The sequence below is a fragment of the Daktulosphaira vitifoliae genome, unplaced genomic scaffold (genome assembly GCF_025091365.1).
Source record: "Daktulosphaira vitifoliae isolate Bord-2020 unplaced genomic scaffold, ASM2509136v1 Scaffold_4, whole genome shotgun sequence".
In the NCBI taxonomy this organism is placed as follows: domain Eukaryota; kingdom Metazoa; phylum Arthropoda; class Insecta; order Hemiptera; family Phylloxeridae; genus Daktulosphaira; species Daktulosphaira vitifoliae.
In genome coordinates, this window is record NW_026099575.1 from 3,939,383 (window position 1) to 3,952,532 (window position 13,150).

The 13,150-nt window shown below is 26.5% G+C and overlaps 1 protein-coding gene, 1 long non-coding RNA gene and 1 other non-coding gene across 3 annotated transcripts; 2 read left to right on the forward strand and 1 right to left on the reverse strand.

Annotated features, from left to right (window-relative positions):
• The first annotated feature begins 164 nt into the window (after positions 1-164).
• LOC126904621 (uncharacterized) lies at positions 165-1,292 on the forward strand. The gene is made up of 3 exons (XR_007703783.1): positions 165-361; positions 638-710; positions 770-1,292. It is a non-coding gene; the product is annotated as an uncharacterized LOC126904621 (long non-coding RNA).
• A 378-nt stretch (positions 1,293-1,670) lies between these two features.
• On the forward strand, positions 1,671-1,743 carry Trnam-cau (transfer RNA methionine (anticodon CAU)). Its single transcript has one exon. It is a non-coding gene; the product is annotated as a tRNA-Met (tRNA).
• A 2,430-nt stretch (positions 1,744-4,173) lies between these two features.
• On the reverse strand, positions 4,174-7,862 carry LOC126904144 (vitamin K-dependent gamma-carboxylase). The gene is made up of 8 exons (XM_050682897.1): positions 7,424-7,862; positions 7,208-7,363; positions 6,752-7,109; positions 6,536-6,699; positions 6,051-6,262; positions 5,845-5,976; positions 5,252-5,561; positions 4,174-4,688 (listed from the first exon to the last, which is right to left on the reverse strand). The coding sequence occupies exons 1-8, from the start codon at positions 7,578-7,580 to the stop codon at positions 4,354-4,356; spliced, it is 1,824 nt and encodes a 607-aa protein (XP_050538854.1). The 5' UTR covers positions 7,581-7,862; the 3' UTR covers positions 4,174-4,353.
• Positions 7,863-13,150: the final 5,288 nt, after the last annotated feature.

The following is a 13,150-nucleotide window of genomic DNA, read 5'->3' on the forward strand; positions in this document are numbered from 1 at the left end:
TTTATGATTATTCTTCTAAGATAGTGAAAAATGATCTAATATAACTAATTGATAATAGTGTACAAAGGTTAAACAATGGAACTGTAAATATTTTAGAATATAATTCTGTAATATATAACCAATGTTTTAACCATTTATAATAACATCATATTCATAGTATACAAATAATGAAAATATTTATTTATCAATAGATTAAGAAAGAACTATTGTTATATTCTTGAATCGTATTATTCATACTATTTTACATAAAGAATATGCTTCATTTATTTTCATCTTTAGTTTCTAATATATATAAACATTTTAACCCTGCCAAAATGTTTGATTTGACAATAAGCAATTTAAAATAACGTGGGATAAAAAAGTAGGTATTAAATTTTTTTATAAAATAGCAATCTATTTTTTACTAAGAGAAATAAAAGTTTTAATTCTTAACTTAATAGGTAAGAATAGTATTCTGTATAGTAAATACATCTTACTTCATTGATTATAATCAATAAAGATATATGCCCCAATTAAATGTAAAATCTAATCAAAATCCTAAATACAAGAATTGTTTAATCATAATAATGGATACAACATTTTTTATTTTACTTAAACTTTGATGATGTTTCATAACATTTGTGTTCTTTAATTTTAGATCAAATTTTTTTAAGAACTCATAAAATGTACTTTATGATTAAAAAAATGAATACGCCTACAATTTTTTTTAAGTAATAGACATCCAAAGATATTTGTAAAATATACATTAAAATTTTTCAATTTTTTTTAGTCTTTCTATATAAACAATCGCATTGAAGTATTTTATACAGTGATGTCTACTTACATTATTAAATTTCAATCTGTACTGATGGAGGTTATTACGCTGGATCCCTACTACGTTGAGTTTTTAAAATTGTATCTAATTTTATAAATTATTAAAATATTTCTATGGAAAAGATGAGAACTGTCTATTATAATGAATACACAGAACCAGTCTATATTACTATAGTCTAGATATATAGACTACAAAAATATCGCTCAGTTTACAATAGTATATTTATGGTCGACACAATTATCAAAAAAAAAAAAAAAACAGTACAAGTTGGGGACCGGTATAATGGAGTCCGGAAAAGAGAGAACCGCCATTTATTATAGCCACGATTATAATTGCGATTTCAGCTTTGGATCTAAACTAAAATGAATAATAAATATAGTTCAATGTTCAAAAAGTTCTATTGCAAAAATTATACATTAAGTTTTTATTTATATAATTATTATGTTTAATTATGAAATTTAAAATTTAATGAATTTTAATATAGATTGGTTATTAAAAAAAACAGTATACAATTATATTGAAAAACACATAATACTGATTATACTTTATAAATAGGCGAGTTTAATTAATAATTGTAATTAGCAATACAAATAATTTACTCGTAAAATTATTAAATTATGTTACGAGTAATATGTATTCTCTGACATATCATTTCTTCTTAAAATTGAAAACTATTAAAAAAAAGACAATTGTTAAAAATTTGTGTTTATGTTAGAATACAGTGAGAAATATTTTATAAAACATAAGAAATGTAAATAATATACATTTATAATGACAATAAGTAATTTAAATATCAATAAAATTAAAAATTATTTTTTAGTCTTTAAATGACATTGTAACATCAATATTCAAACAAGCCTCGGTAGCGCAGTAGGCAGCGCGTAAGTCTCATAATCTTAAGGTCGTGAGTTCGATCCTCACCCGGGGCAGTTAGTTTTTGTTTTTTTTTTCCTTTTTCACTTAGTCTGGTTTAATTACAGAATTCTACAAATTGCAATGAAAAAAATGTGAAAAGATATGCTTAATAAGATACAAAACATGTTAAGAAATATTGTGGTATAAAAATATTTATACACATTTTGACGGATGATTTTTGAGTAAATTTCTAAAGAGGTATGGATTGAATTTTGTCGATTATTGAATAAAATTTGCTAAAAAAAGGACTTTAATTAGTAAAAAGTCCACATTTTTCATTATATGAATTAGGTGTATAGATGTTCGTAAGTAAGAAAACGGGTTTCTATTGTTCTCATTATTTGTCCTGTTTCCTTATTTACTTAACACTGTATAATGTATAATAAACAATTATGAAAATTTTTGTCAATAATGAGTCATAACCAATATTAATATTAAAATTATTATTTTTACATATAATTAATTAGCCTAATTTACTAGGAAAATTAAAAATAATTTTATTATTATACACATAATATTTTTAAATTAAAATCATTATTATATTATAACATCATTATAATCAACTTTTTTTAATTTTTAATATTAATACACAGATTCAACTTTTTTACAATAAAACTACTCAATGAACTTCACAGCTGCGAATAAGTAGCGAGAAAAGTTTTTAAATAGAGATATGTTGTACTTTAATTTGTAGTAACACTGTACCGACAAATGATTCTATAATTAAGTTAATACGCCAAATATTTCATGAAAATATCGGTTATACTTTACTAATATCAAAATGTATCCACAGTACTATATTATTGTTGTAACTATATTATAAGTCACTTTTTAAATCTCTAGACTAAGGCAATAAGGTAAGATATTTTAGATATTCAATATTTAGTTGTTTTGTAAAATTATTTAATTTTCTTTTCTGAAATTACAAAAATAATTATGTACATATGTGTGATAACGATGTATAAGAATATGATCTGCATGAGGCGCATGGCTTAAGTATATTTAATTATCTTTGAAAATAGAAATAAACTTCATTTACATCTTATTAAATTAATAATATTTATTTTATTTGTATAGCATAAATAAGAAAAAAATAATAATAATCGAAATACATATCTATAAATATATTAATACAAATCTAGCTAAAATAAAATAAAAATTGAATAAAATTTTATTATATTTTTAATTTTTAATACATATTTAACAATAATATATTTTTACTTTATGATTTTACGAAAAATTACTTAAACAGTTGTTTTTGGAATAATATATTATATAAAAGTATTTTGTAATAACTTGTTTCAGATAAGTAACAACTTATATCTCTGGTTGTTAGTATTGATTACCTGAAATGTTACACATTTTGACAAAATTAAAACATGATTTATTTAAATGGTTTATATTTTTATTATAGCTTAGAATTTACTAATTGAAATAAAATAATACAGATTTGGATAATTAAGGCATAACGGAAATAAGTGCAGAAAAAATAAATAAATTTGATTACATCTAATTATTAATTACATCCAAACTATGAAAAAATTTAGCTTGAATAATTATTGGTAAATTGTAGAAATGAGTACCCAAATATAGAGCAGCCAAAAGTAACTTATGGAAAACTAATAGTTTTGATTGTTTTACTGAAAATTTTAAATAAAAAATTTTAGTACTTAGATTACTTGTGTGCGACGCGAAATACTCGGACGACCAATCGCCGAATGAAATCACGTCTCTAAAGGTTCCTTTATATACAATTAAAAAATAACGTTTTTAATGGACTGTAATTTATTTACCGAATTAAATATGTATTCCAATATAATAACTACAATGAATTTTCTTATATCTATGGTTAGTACACTTATTTAGTTAGAATAATATCAAGAACACAACACAAATATATTAACAAATTAATATTTAAACAAAAACAAATATGTATATATTCTGACCTTGCCTTGTACCAGAATGAATATTGTTGATATATCAATTACTGTATTGAGCCCGACGCAATCAAAACACAGTGAATTGAACCATAAAAACCATCAAAGGCAAGCCGTACAAAAAAACAACCGAATCCGTGACACTTCACATGAATACTCTAGACAGGCCGGTACGCGAATGAATCCTTCACGATCACTGCCACACACTACCCCAACAGATAAACCAGTTGTGGCATGTCGCGCTCTTGTTGAAGAGATGAAAACTACCAAACTGTTTCATCACGACCGAACAACTTGGATTAGCTATGCTTTAATCATTAAGGAAAATAAAAAATACAAATTTTAATATCTTGCGAAACTTTCTTTTATTATCTAAATATTTAAAATAAACAAATTGTATAAACGTTATATTGTTACTTCAAGTACAAAAAAAAGTAATGGAAATTAATGTACAATTTTTAAATTAAATTTTACTTAACAAATAATCTTTGAATATATCTTGCATGTTTCTTGATTATTTTTTAATATAATTTATACTTAAAATTCATTTTTATTTCATTAAACATTGTTTATCTAAAATTCAATTGTTAAACTTATTTAACGTTACGTTTAAATAATACATTTTGATTAAATTATTAACAATGTACTAATTATGCTAATTTCTCCACTAAATTTGACTAATATATTTTACATCAGAAACATTATTTTCGCTAAGTTTGTTATTAATCTGTAAATAAAACTATAGCAAACAGTTGAACAGCGAGATTGCAAATCGATATTTTTTTGATCATTTATGGTAATTTTTTGATTTTCATTAGCAGAAGATATTGTATTATTTATTATGTATATATAGCATGATGGCATAGTACTCATCGTAGTGATAGCATGTTCACCGTTCACACTAGCTGCGTCTCCTGATATTAACTGAACGGGTCCTTCACCATCATCGACAGTCACTACTCCTTCTAGTATTGATAAAATAATTTCGGTGTCATTATCAAAATAATTATGAACTTTCATACCTAAAAGAAATAAAATAATAAATGTTGTTTGTATAAATAAAAAATCAAATTAGCTTGTAAAAAATAGTGTCCGAAACGTTAAATTATTATTTTTTTGAAATAAATTACCTTTAAACTTTTACTTAAATGAATCGATAAAATGTTTACAATAGTAACTTATAATGCATAATTATATATGAGTTGAACGTCTGAAAAACATATTTATATATGAGGGGTATAAAGTAAATTATTATTTCAACAAACAATTATTTATTAAAGATACAACGTTTTTCAATTTAAGCGCTTAAACTTTTGCATCTGATTTTGTTTATAGTGGCCATAAAATAACCATAAAAAAATAAACATATAGGAGTAGTTGTAACTTTTTAAAAGTTGGATTTATTAAGGTTTTTATATTAGAGTATTTAATTTTTTTGTAATTTATAGTAAAGATATAGGTATAGGATATATAACATTAAATAACTTCACGTCAAGTTGTGAATACATTATTTTAATTTTTTATTGATTTAACCTTTTATGAACGTTCATGAACATAGGTAGTGCTATTATATATACATTTTTACCAGGGAAATCGGCCAAAAACATAAGATCAAGTTGTGCTTGGTTCTTGGCGTCAACTATTAAAGGCCGCCATTTATCTAAGTGACGCATTATGGGCATCAACCACACAACTTTGGACCACGGAGACCAAGGGGCCTTAAGTATGTCAATTTGGGGATCAATCAAACGTTGATGAAAACGACCGTTTAATGATGCCCATATGTCCATGTGTATTGTAATGTTTGTTCGATCAGGCATATTGGCAGCTGCACATTGAGCAAATTGCCGTATCATATCACCGTGTAATATCCATTTGCTATTTTCTGTCCAGGCCTAGAAAAAGTTTCAATATAATTAAACATAAAGATAAATTTGAATTAGAGCTAAAATTTTCTGTATCAATATCTAATGTAGGTATAAGTTTGTCTTAATATTCCCACAAAAAATCCAGGGAATAAGTTTATACCCTCTAGTTTTCCTTCATCTCCCAAAATCGTTTTCTTTTGTAGAGAGATGGGAATTTTCAAACTATTTTGGGTGATCAGTGTTTTCTTCAAGTGCCATCCCAGTGTATGAAAAATTACACAGGTAAGAATTTTTTTTTATTATTGCTTACGTGAGGATCTAAATAAAATTGTTCGTGGTGACTATGATCAACTACTTTAATTTGAATCTTAGCTACATCAATGTTGTACACCATCATATCCCAAGAATAACCGTACAAACCATTGCGCCATCCATTATAACCCTTACAACAAAATTATTTATTTGGAATCGAAAGTATTAAAATATTAAGATAGAGCATGATAAAATAAAACATACTTGTGTAATAAAGTGTGAGTAAGGTAAAAACATTTGCAATGTTGTATAAATGCATATACCAGCCACTATAAGATTTTGTTTAAGAGGCGACGGTAGCTGCGGGGTAGGTTTATTATATGGTTTATAGTTAACAAGACTCGATAATTTTTGAGATAACCAATCTGTGTTACAAAATACTGGTAACATAGCAGTACACATATATGGGAACATACCTTTAAACAAATATTAGAGTATTGATTAAAGAAAATTTTTATTTGTATGACATTTGAAAATGTTTGATTTTATAGAACAATAATTAAAAGTTTCTTTATATTTTATATGGATGTGTTATTATTTTGTTTTTTCATTTATAAATACTTTGACCACTGAACATTTTTAATAAATAATCAGTGTGGAATGATTTATTTATAGGGTTTCAATATCTTCTGTAATCTTTATGCGAATTAATTCTCATTTTTTTCAAATGGTTTACATTATAATATTACCTATGGAAAACATCATTGAATTCATAGAGTGAAAAGCTATTAGAACAATAAGTGTAATTTTCCTAGTAGATTGAAATATTAGACCAAAACCGGATAAAAGATCTATAAGGAATCCAGATACATGCACTATCCAATGATCAACAAACTTAGCCGGAAAAAAGTACCTAAGGAAAAAAATGTTAATTTTTATTTTATGCTCATTAAACTAAATCCTACCTGAATGGTCTAAAAACTGTGTGGTATCCTAACGACATCATTGAGTAACCGGATAGCCAGTCGGGCTCCAGTTTCTTTAAACCGGCCACAAAATATAAAATAAAAAATTGTATTTTCAATAGCATATAGTTCCATTGAGGTACCACATTAGAAGTCTTCTCTGGTATTTTTCCCAACATTTTATCGACAGACCAAGTGTTATGTGCATCAATAACGGAAAATAATAGGATTAGTAATCCAAAAAGGTATGAATGATTATTCCAAGCACTTTTGTCAGCTAAAAGTATATACCAATAAAGAATAGCATAGATAACACAACTTGTGCGATAGTGGAAACCAATAAGAATGCCTAATATTCCTAAAATAATTTGTACATAATAAATAAATAATTTAATATAAAATTTCTGAAAACTATTATGTGTAATAAGGTGTCTAAGTGAAATACATAATACTCGCCTGTAAACATTGTAGCATAAACCAAGCACATCCATTCACCTGGTAATGGCTGTATAAAGTCAACTAAAGGAAAATAACACTTGGCGGATTCCATCCATCGTTTTTCAACACGGCAAAATCCTCGTTCATCAACTGTATCAATTAACATGAGAAATCCTACAAATATAATGTTTTTAATTTAAAAAAATGTTTAAAATATTTTTAGTAAATATTTACCAAATATCATACGCAATGCTGCTAAACAAGTGCCATCTTGATAATTAAACATATAATTGACTAGCTGATTCCATACTTTAACAATTTTTTGAATCACAACTGTTAGCCACTGGTGACAAATAAATTGCTTTTTAAAGGTAGGGGCATCTACATCCATGGCGAATTAATATCTTAATGAAGAATTCTCTCGCTACCAAACTGCCTGTAGTGTACAATTTTACGCATCGTTTGCTGATTGGAATTATATGACAAGTATAAGATGTGACATAAAATTATAATATTATCTAGTAATAATAGAATCGGATGGGGATAAATATTAAGTATATATTAATGAAGAAAACTGACAAGAGAGTGATGAGATAAGAAATAGAAATTACATAGTATTTAAAATTATATGGCTTTTTAAAATTCGGTGAATTTAAATAAAACACAAGCTTGTTCCCAGTTTCTGTCCTTAGCATTCTTTTTGTAATACATTTGTTATTAAAAAAAAAAAAATGAATGGCTAGATGTGGCATTACATACTTAGGTTCAATTTCGAATTTACGGTAATTATTTATAGTAATATTGTCGTTAATGAAAAATATATCAAACACGTAGTATTGTTAATTTGATAATTGTATTTTTCAATAGCATAAACCATAGGAAATAATTATATAAACGTTTATGTGGATATAAACATTTAATTTCTCATCTGTTTCAATTTTTCAAACATTTTAGCATTACACTGATAGTGATTTATAATAAGTCAAATAAATAAATAAAAATCGATTAAATAGCAAGTTTTAAGTATTGATTATGTTTTAAAAATGACAGCTTTCAAAATGTGCAAATATAATTTTAAAAAATTAAAAAAGTTTTTGAAAAATGAACGATTATTTACAAAAATCCCATTTTTTCATAATATTTAAATGGAGAGAAAAGTACTCTTAAGCGACTTCTAAGAGTTTATCAAAAAAGCTCAAAATTTGAATAGCTAACTTCATTTGGTACGTACTAATGATTTTCGTAAAAAATATATATATTTATGTATGCAGAGTGTTCAATAAGTAAGGAAACAGACCAATTGTTTCAAGCAATTAGAACAATGGCAACCCGTTTCCTTACTTATTGAACATTTATATATAGTTTTAAGGGATTTGTTAATTTAATATTAAATATTTTATACACAATAAATTAGTTTTCATGCAATAAAAGTAATAATTATTATAGCTCTTTTTGTGAATGCCTCGGTCATAAAGCATTGAGTAATTTATTACATTAAACGTTTTCCAAATTAGGAAATAAATTATGTATATATTATATATTTTAGTGTATTATATTAAAATTAAGCGCATATTCTTAAGATAATGTAGGCAACACTGTAATGCTGGAGTTTGCCCCTAAAGCTGGATCTTCATATCCCTATTCCAGAATTCTGGCTGAACAGGTTGGAGACTTCAGCAGTCTTTCGATTTAGAACCTGATTGGGTTCTATGCGTTAGGCGTAACAGAGAGACGTCCGCGTCGGCCGCGATCAGTCCAAGGCTGCTTTGACATCACTGGTAAACCGGGGAAATTGGAAGCTCACGCTGTCGGCTAAGCGTACCAGATTCGTGGTGTCGGACTCAGTTGGCTTGGTTCAATGCTTGAGGGGCACGTAGGGTTGCGTTATTCCGATATATGTGTATAACCTTTATATTGGACAGGGGGTCGCACCCTGATCCCAGCTACGTCCCTCTGTTTTCACTTTGTGAATAGAAGGTCATAGTGGTGATCTGCCGTTCACCTTAAATTACGACTAGAGAGCAGTTTCGGTGGTGGGTTTCCGGGAACCCATTCTAGGATAGGTTTCTGCTATACTGGGCGAGGAAGGCCCGTGGCATCATCCTTTATAATCGTGAACAGGTCGTGCTGCCCCCTTTCTTGTTGTGATAGGTAAATAGCCTACAGTGCATACTCCGGAAATGGTTAATGGAACCAAGACTCCCCGGACCTTTACCTCGAGTAGCCTGGGGGCCAAATCCCCCGAACGGTAAGGAGTAACTATGACTCTTTTAAGGTACTATATTAAAATTAAGAGTATATTCTTAAGATAATGTAGGCAACACTGTAATGCAACGCTTTATCGTAGCATAATTGCCTAATCGTAGTGCCGTCTGGAATTTTGAATATTAATTCGTTTAAATCGGGCATCCTATACAATGGTTAAAACAAAATTTGGCAAGTAATTTTTTTTAATAAACTAATAAATAACTCAATTATTTAAAAATATATACGAAAAGCCAACAAAGACGCATTGAAACTGTATAAAATGTCTGTTTCTTGACATTTAAAATTTTTAGTATCACATTTTGTGTACATATTTACCAATTATAACCCTCACTATCTAAATTGGAAAATATTTTTTTAAAGTATACTTCTCTTAAATATGATTTTAGATAAATTACTAGCTCTAGCAAACATATCTATGTCTATATTTCTATTGAAAAATGTAAAATGTCTGATTCAATTTTTGTATGGAATGACGGGGCATTCTACTACAATGCCCGTTTTTATCAATTTTGCATCTAACATACACACATATATATATATTACAAAATTAACATAAAATAGGTTTTCAAATACTTATATAAAATTATAAATAATTTATATAATTTTGCTTGATAAATAATTCGTTTTCTAGATATTTTAATTTTATATTTTAAGAAATATAATTTTATTGGTTAAAATTATTTAACTGAAGGGTTCCTACATATTTATAACCTACATTATGTTTATTATTCAAATAAAATGGTCTCTTTTAAATAATGATAAAAATTAGGTTTAAGAATTTTTTTTCAATGAACTACTATAAACTTAGTTGTATTTATAGAATAGATACCATAATTTGTCGTAAAGTATACATTTTTTATATTAGTCCATTATCAATCGATTATTCATTATTGATGTTTCTATAAAAATAGTTGTAGTCAAGGTATAACAGCTGAGAAATTTACTATGGTATGGAAGTTAAACACCTATTTTTAAAAAAAGATAAGAATTTATAAAAGGTCTACTTTAGGACATATGTCAAATTAACTTCAAAAACCTGGCTATGGTTTTGATTGTTAAAAACAATTCAAATTAAATAAAAATTTGAAAGGAATTTGAGATTTTAGTCTAAAATTTATAAATTTGATATCAATTAATACATGTGTATTTGTCATAATTAAGAACACAAAATGTGTCATTGGAATATACAAGAGTATAAGAGAAATACAAAGAAGAATAAAAGAAAAAAGTTTTCATTATCATATAGTTCTTTCACTATAAGACGCTAGTCTATCCTTTTGATTTATCTCCAGTATTTATAATTGATATTCTTTAATTTAATTTGATTATTACGGCGTTACAGTATTGTAACATTATTGTAAGTTTTATAATATATTTTTTAAATATAGTTCTTTTTTTTTACTTTTACACTCAAAAATATTTCTATTTAAATTATGCAAGTTTATTCGTTTTCATAAACTATAAAATAATATATAGAATTTTACCTATGTTGCTTGAATCTTACAGGTATATCCAATTAATCAAATTTGTTCTGTGTTTCAAATGATTAGTGCAAAAATATTGTAATTTTTGTAAATACTTAGAGGAGTGTATAGACTTCACTAATAATTGATGATGGTTACCAGTGTTGAATTCAGATATTTAGTTATATTTTTATAAAATTACTACTACAAAAAAAAAAATTGACTTTTAACTCGATATTAAATTAAATATCGTGACAAACTTTGAAAGTAGCTATATTATCACTGTCACCTTGAGATGATCACAGTCAATCAAAATAACAATGATCTCTAGTTCCCTAAAGTGTACCCGAATTCAACACTAATTGTTACATTATCTCTCTTTAAGTGTGTATCTATTACATAATGTCGTCTACATAGCCCAGTCACATATAATATTTTGAAAACTTTATTATTTTCGAGAAATACAAGCTTACATGCTTGAATAGTCATCAGTAGGCTGGAATTAAGTGGAGCTATGACCTTTAATCTTATGAGTAATAGGGGGCCTCGTTGAAAAAAATCTAGTGTTGTATTCCGCCTAATTAGGTAAAAACTTAAAAAAATTCATAATTATATAAAATATGTAAAAGATGGTTGTATGTAAAAAGGTTTCTTTACCTGCAGTTTTTATGTTGTAATAAAAACATTGTTTTCAGTTTTTATGAAAACTTTTCTCTGGAGTCTATTAACATATTTGCTATATAATAGGTAATAATAGGTTTGATTGAGTTAGGTTCAACACAACCAAACCGAATAGATATAATCTGGAACCATCGTATGAACTTAGTAATTTATTGTAGATCTCATTATTAAATTTCATTTTTTTATTTATATTATGTTTTTAATAAAATTGAACTTTAGAGATACATAATGTTATAAATATAGTGTAAAATTAGTAGCAAATTAGTTTTTTAGTAAAATGTTGTTGCCCAAAAGGGTGTTTGCATTTATACTTCATCATATAAATAAGAACATATAAAAACAGCTGTTATCCCATTAATGTTATTAATGCTATATTATTTACAATTATTTAATATTTAAGTTAGAACTAATATATATGAGAGTTAAGATCATTTAAATTTTTATTATTCTCATTGAATCAATTTTTTAATATTTCTTATTATGCACGGTAATAAAAATATCTTGGCATACAGTTATTAATTCTAATATATCTTATTGTCAGAAAAACACATATTTCATTATCAATATAAAATTATAGTCACCCTGAAAGTTTTAGTTATCTTATTGTATACATTATATTGTTGTTCTCCTAAATGTAGCCTAACTTCTTTTGCTTTTTACCATCGATGTTTTCCGTCATTCATGTGATATTGTTATGAAATAGTCATTTTTTTAATAGTCCATCTTTCCTTTTTTTTCAATAGTACAATATATTAAAACTACATTAAGGACGATATGACCGAGTCGGTAACGCGGCAGTGTTTGATGCTTACTGTCTCGGGTTCGACACTCGGTCACGGGCGGCTTCATTTGCCAAGCGAGAGATCGGTTTGGTAATTAAAGTAGCCATCCCTCTCTCCGACGACGGACTTACCACCCGTCCTGGAGTATTATTGAATTAGAAACCTCCTCCTTTGGGGAGGTCGCTATGGTCCTTATGGGCTTAAAAAGCGATAAAAAAAAAAAAAATTAAAAATACATGTATGTATGGATTTTTATATATCTTAAACAATTTAAATGCAAATATAATGCATTTAATATTTACTAGTGGTTTAATTTTCATATACTGATTATAAAAATACATTAATTAATATCCATGTAATATGTAATTAATTGTTTATATATACAACTATTACAGTTAAGCCACCTTAAAACATAGTAAAATATATTAGCTTTAATGATAAGAATAATTAAAAACAGAAAATTTGTATAACTTAATGGTCTTGATATAATTGTATTACTATGATTAAATTACACACATCTATATATTCAAAAATACTGTAGTTATTCCATTATCGAGAGTGAACATTTTTTAAGTGTTGAAGTAATTGAGTACGTGACATTTATAATGATAAATAACCAATACATCATCTAGCATATTATTTTACTTACAAATATTCGATCAAAATAATGAGGAAACTATTCTACTGAATAAAACGAATTTTGTTAACAATTACAGAGGCATTAATTTGACGCATAAGCCTTATCCGGTATGTGTCTGTATGATTTA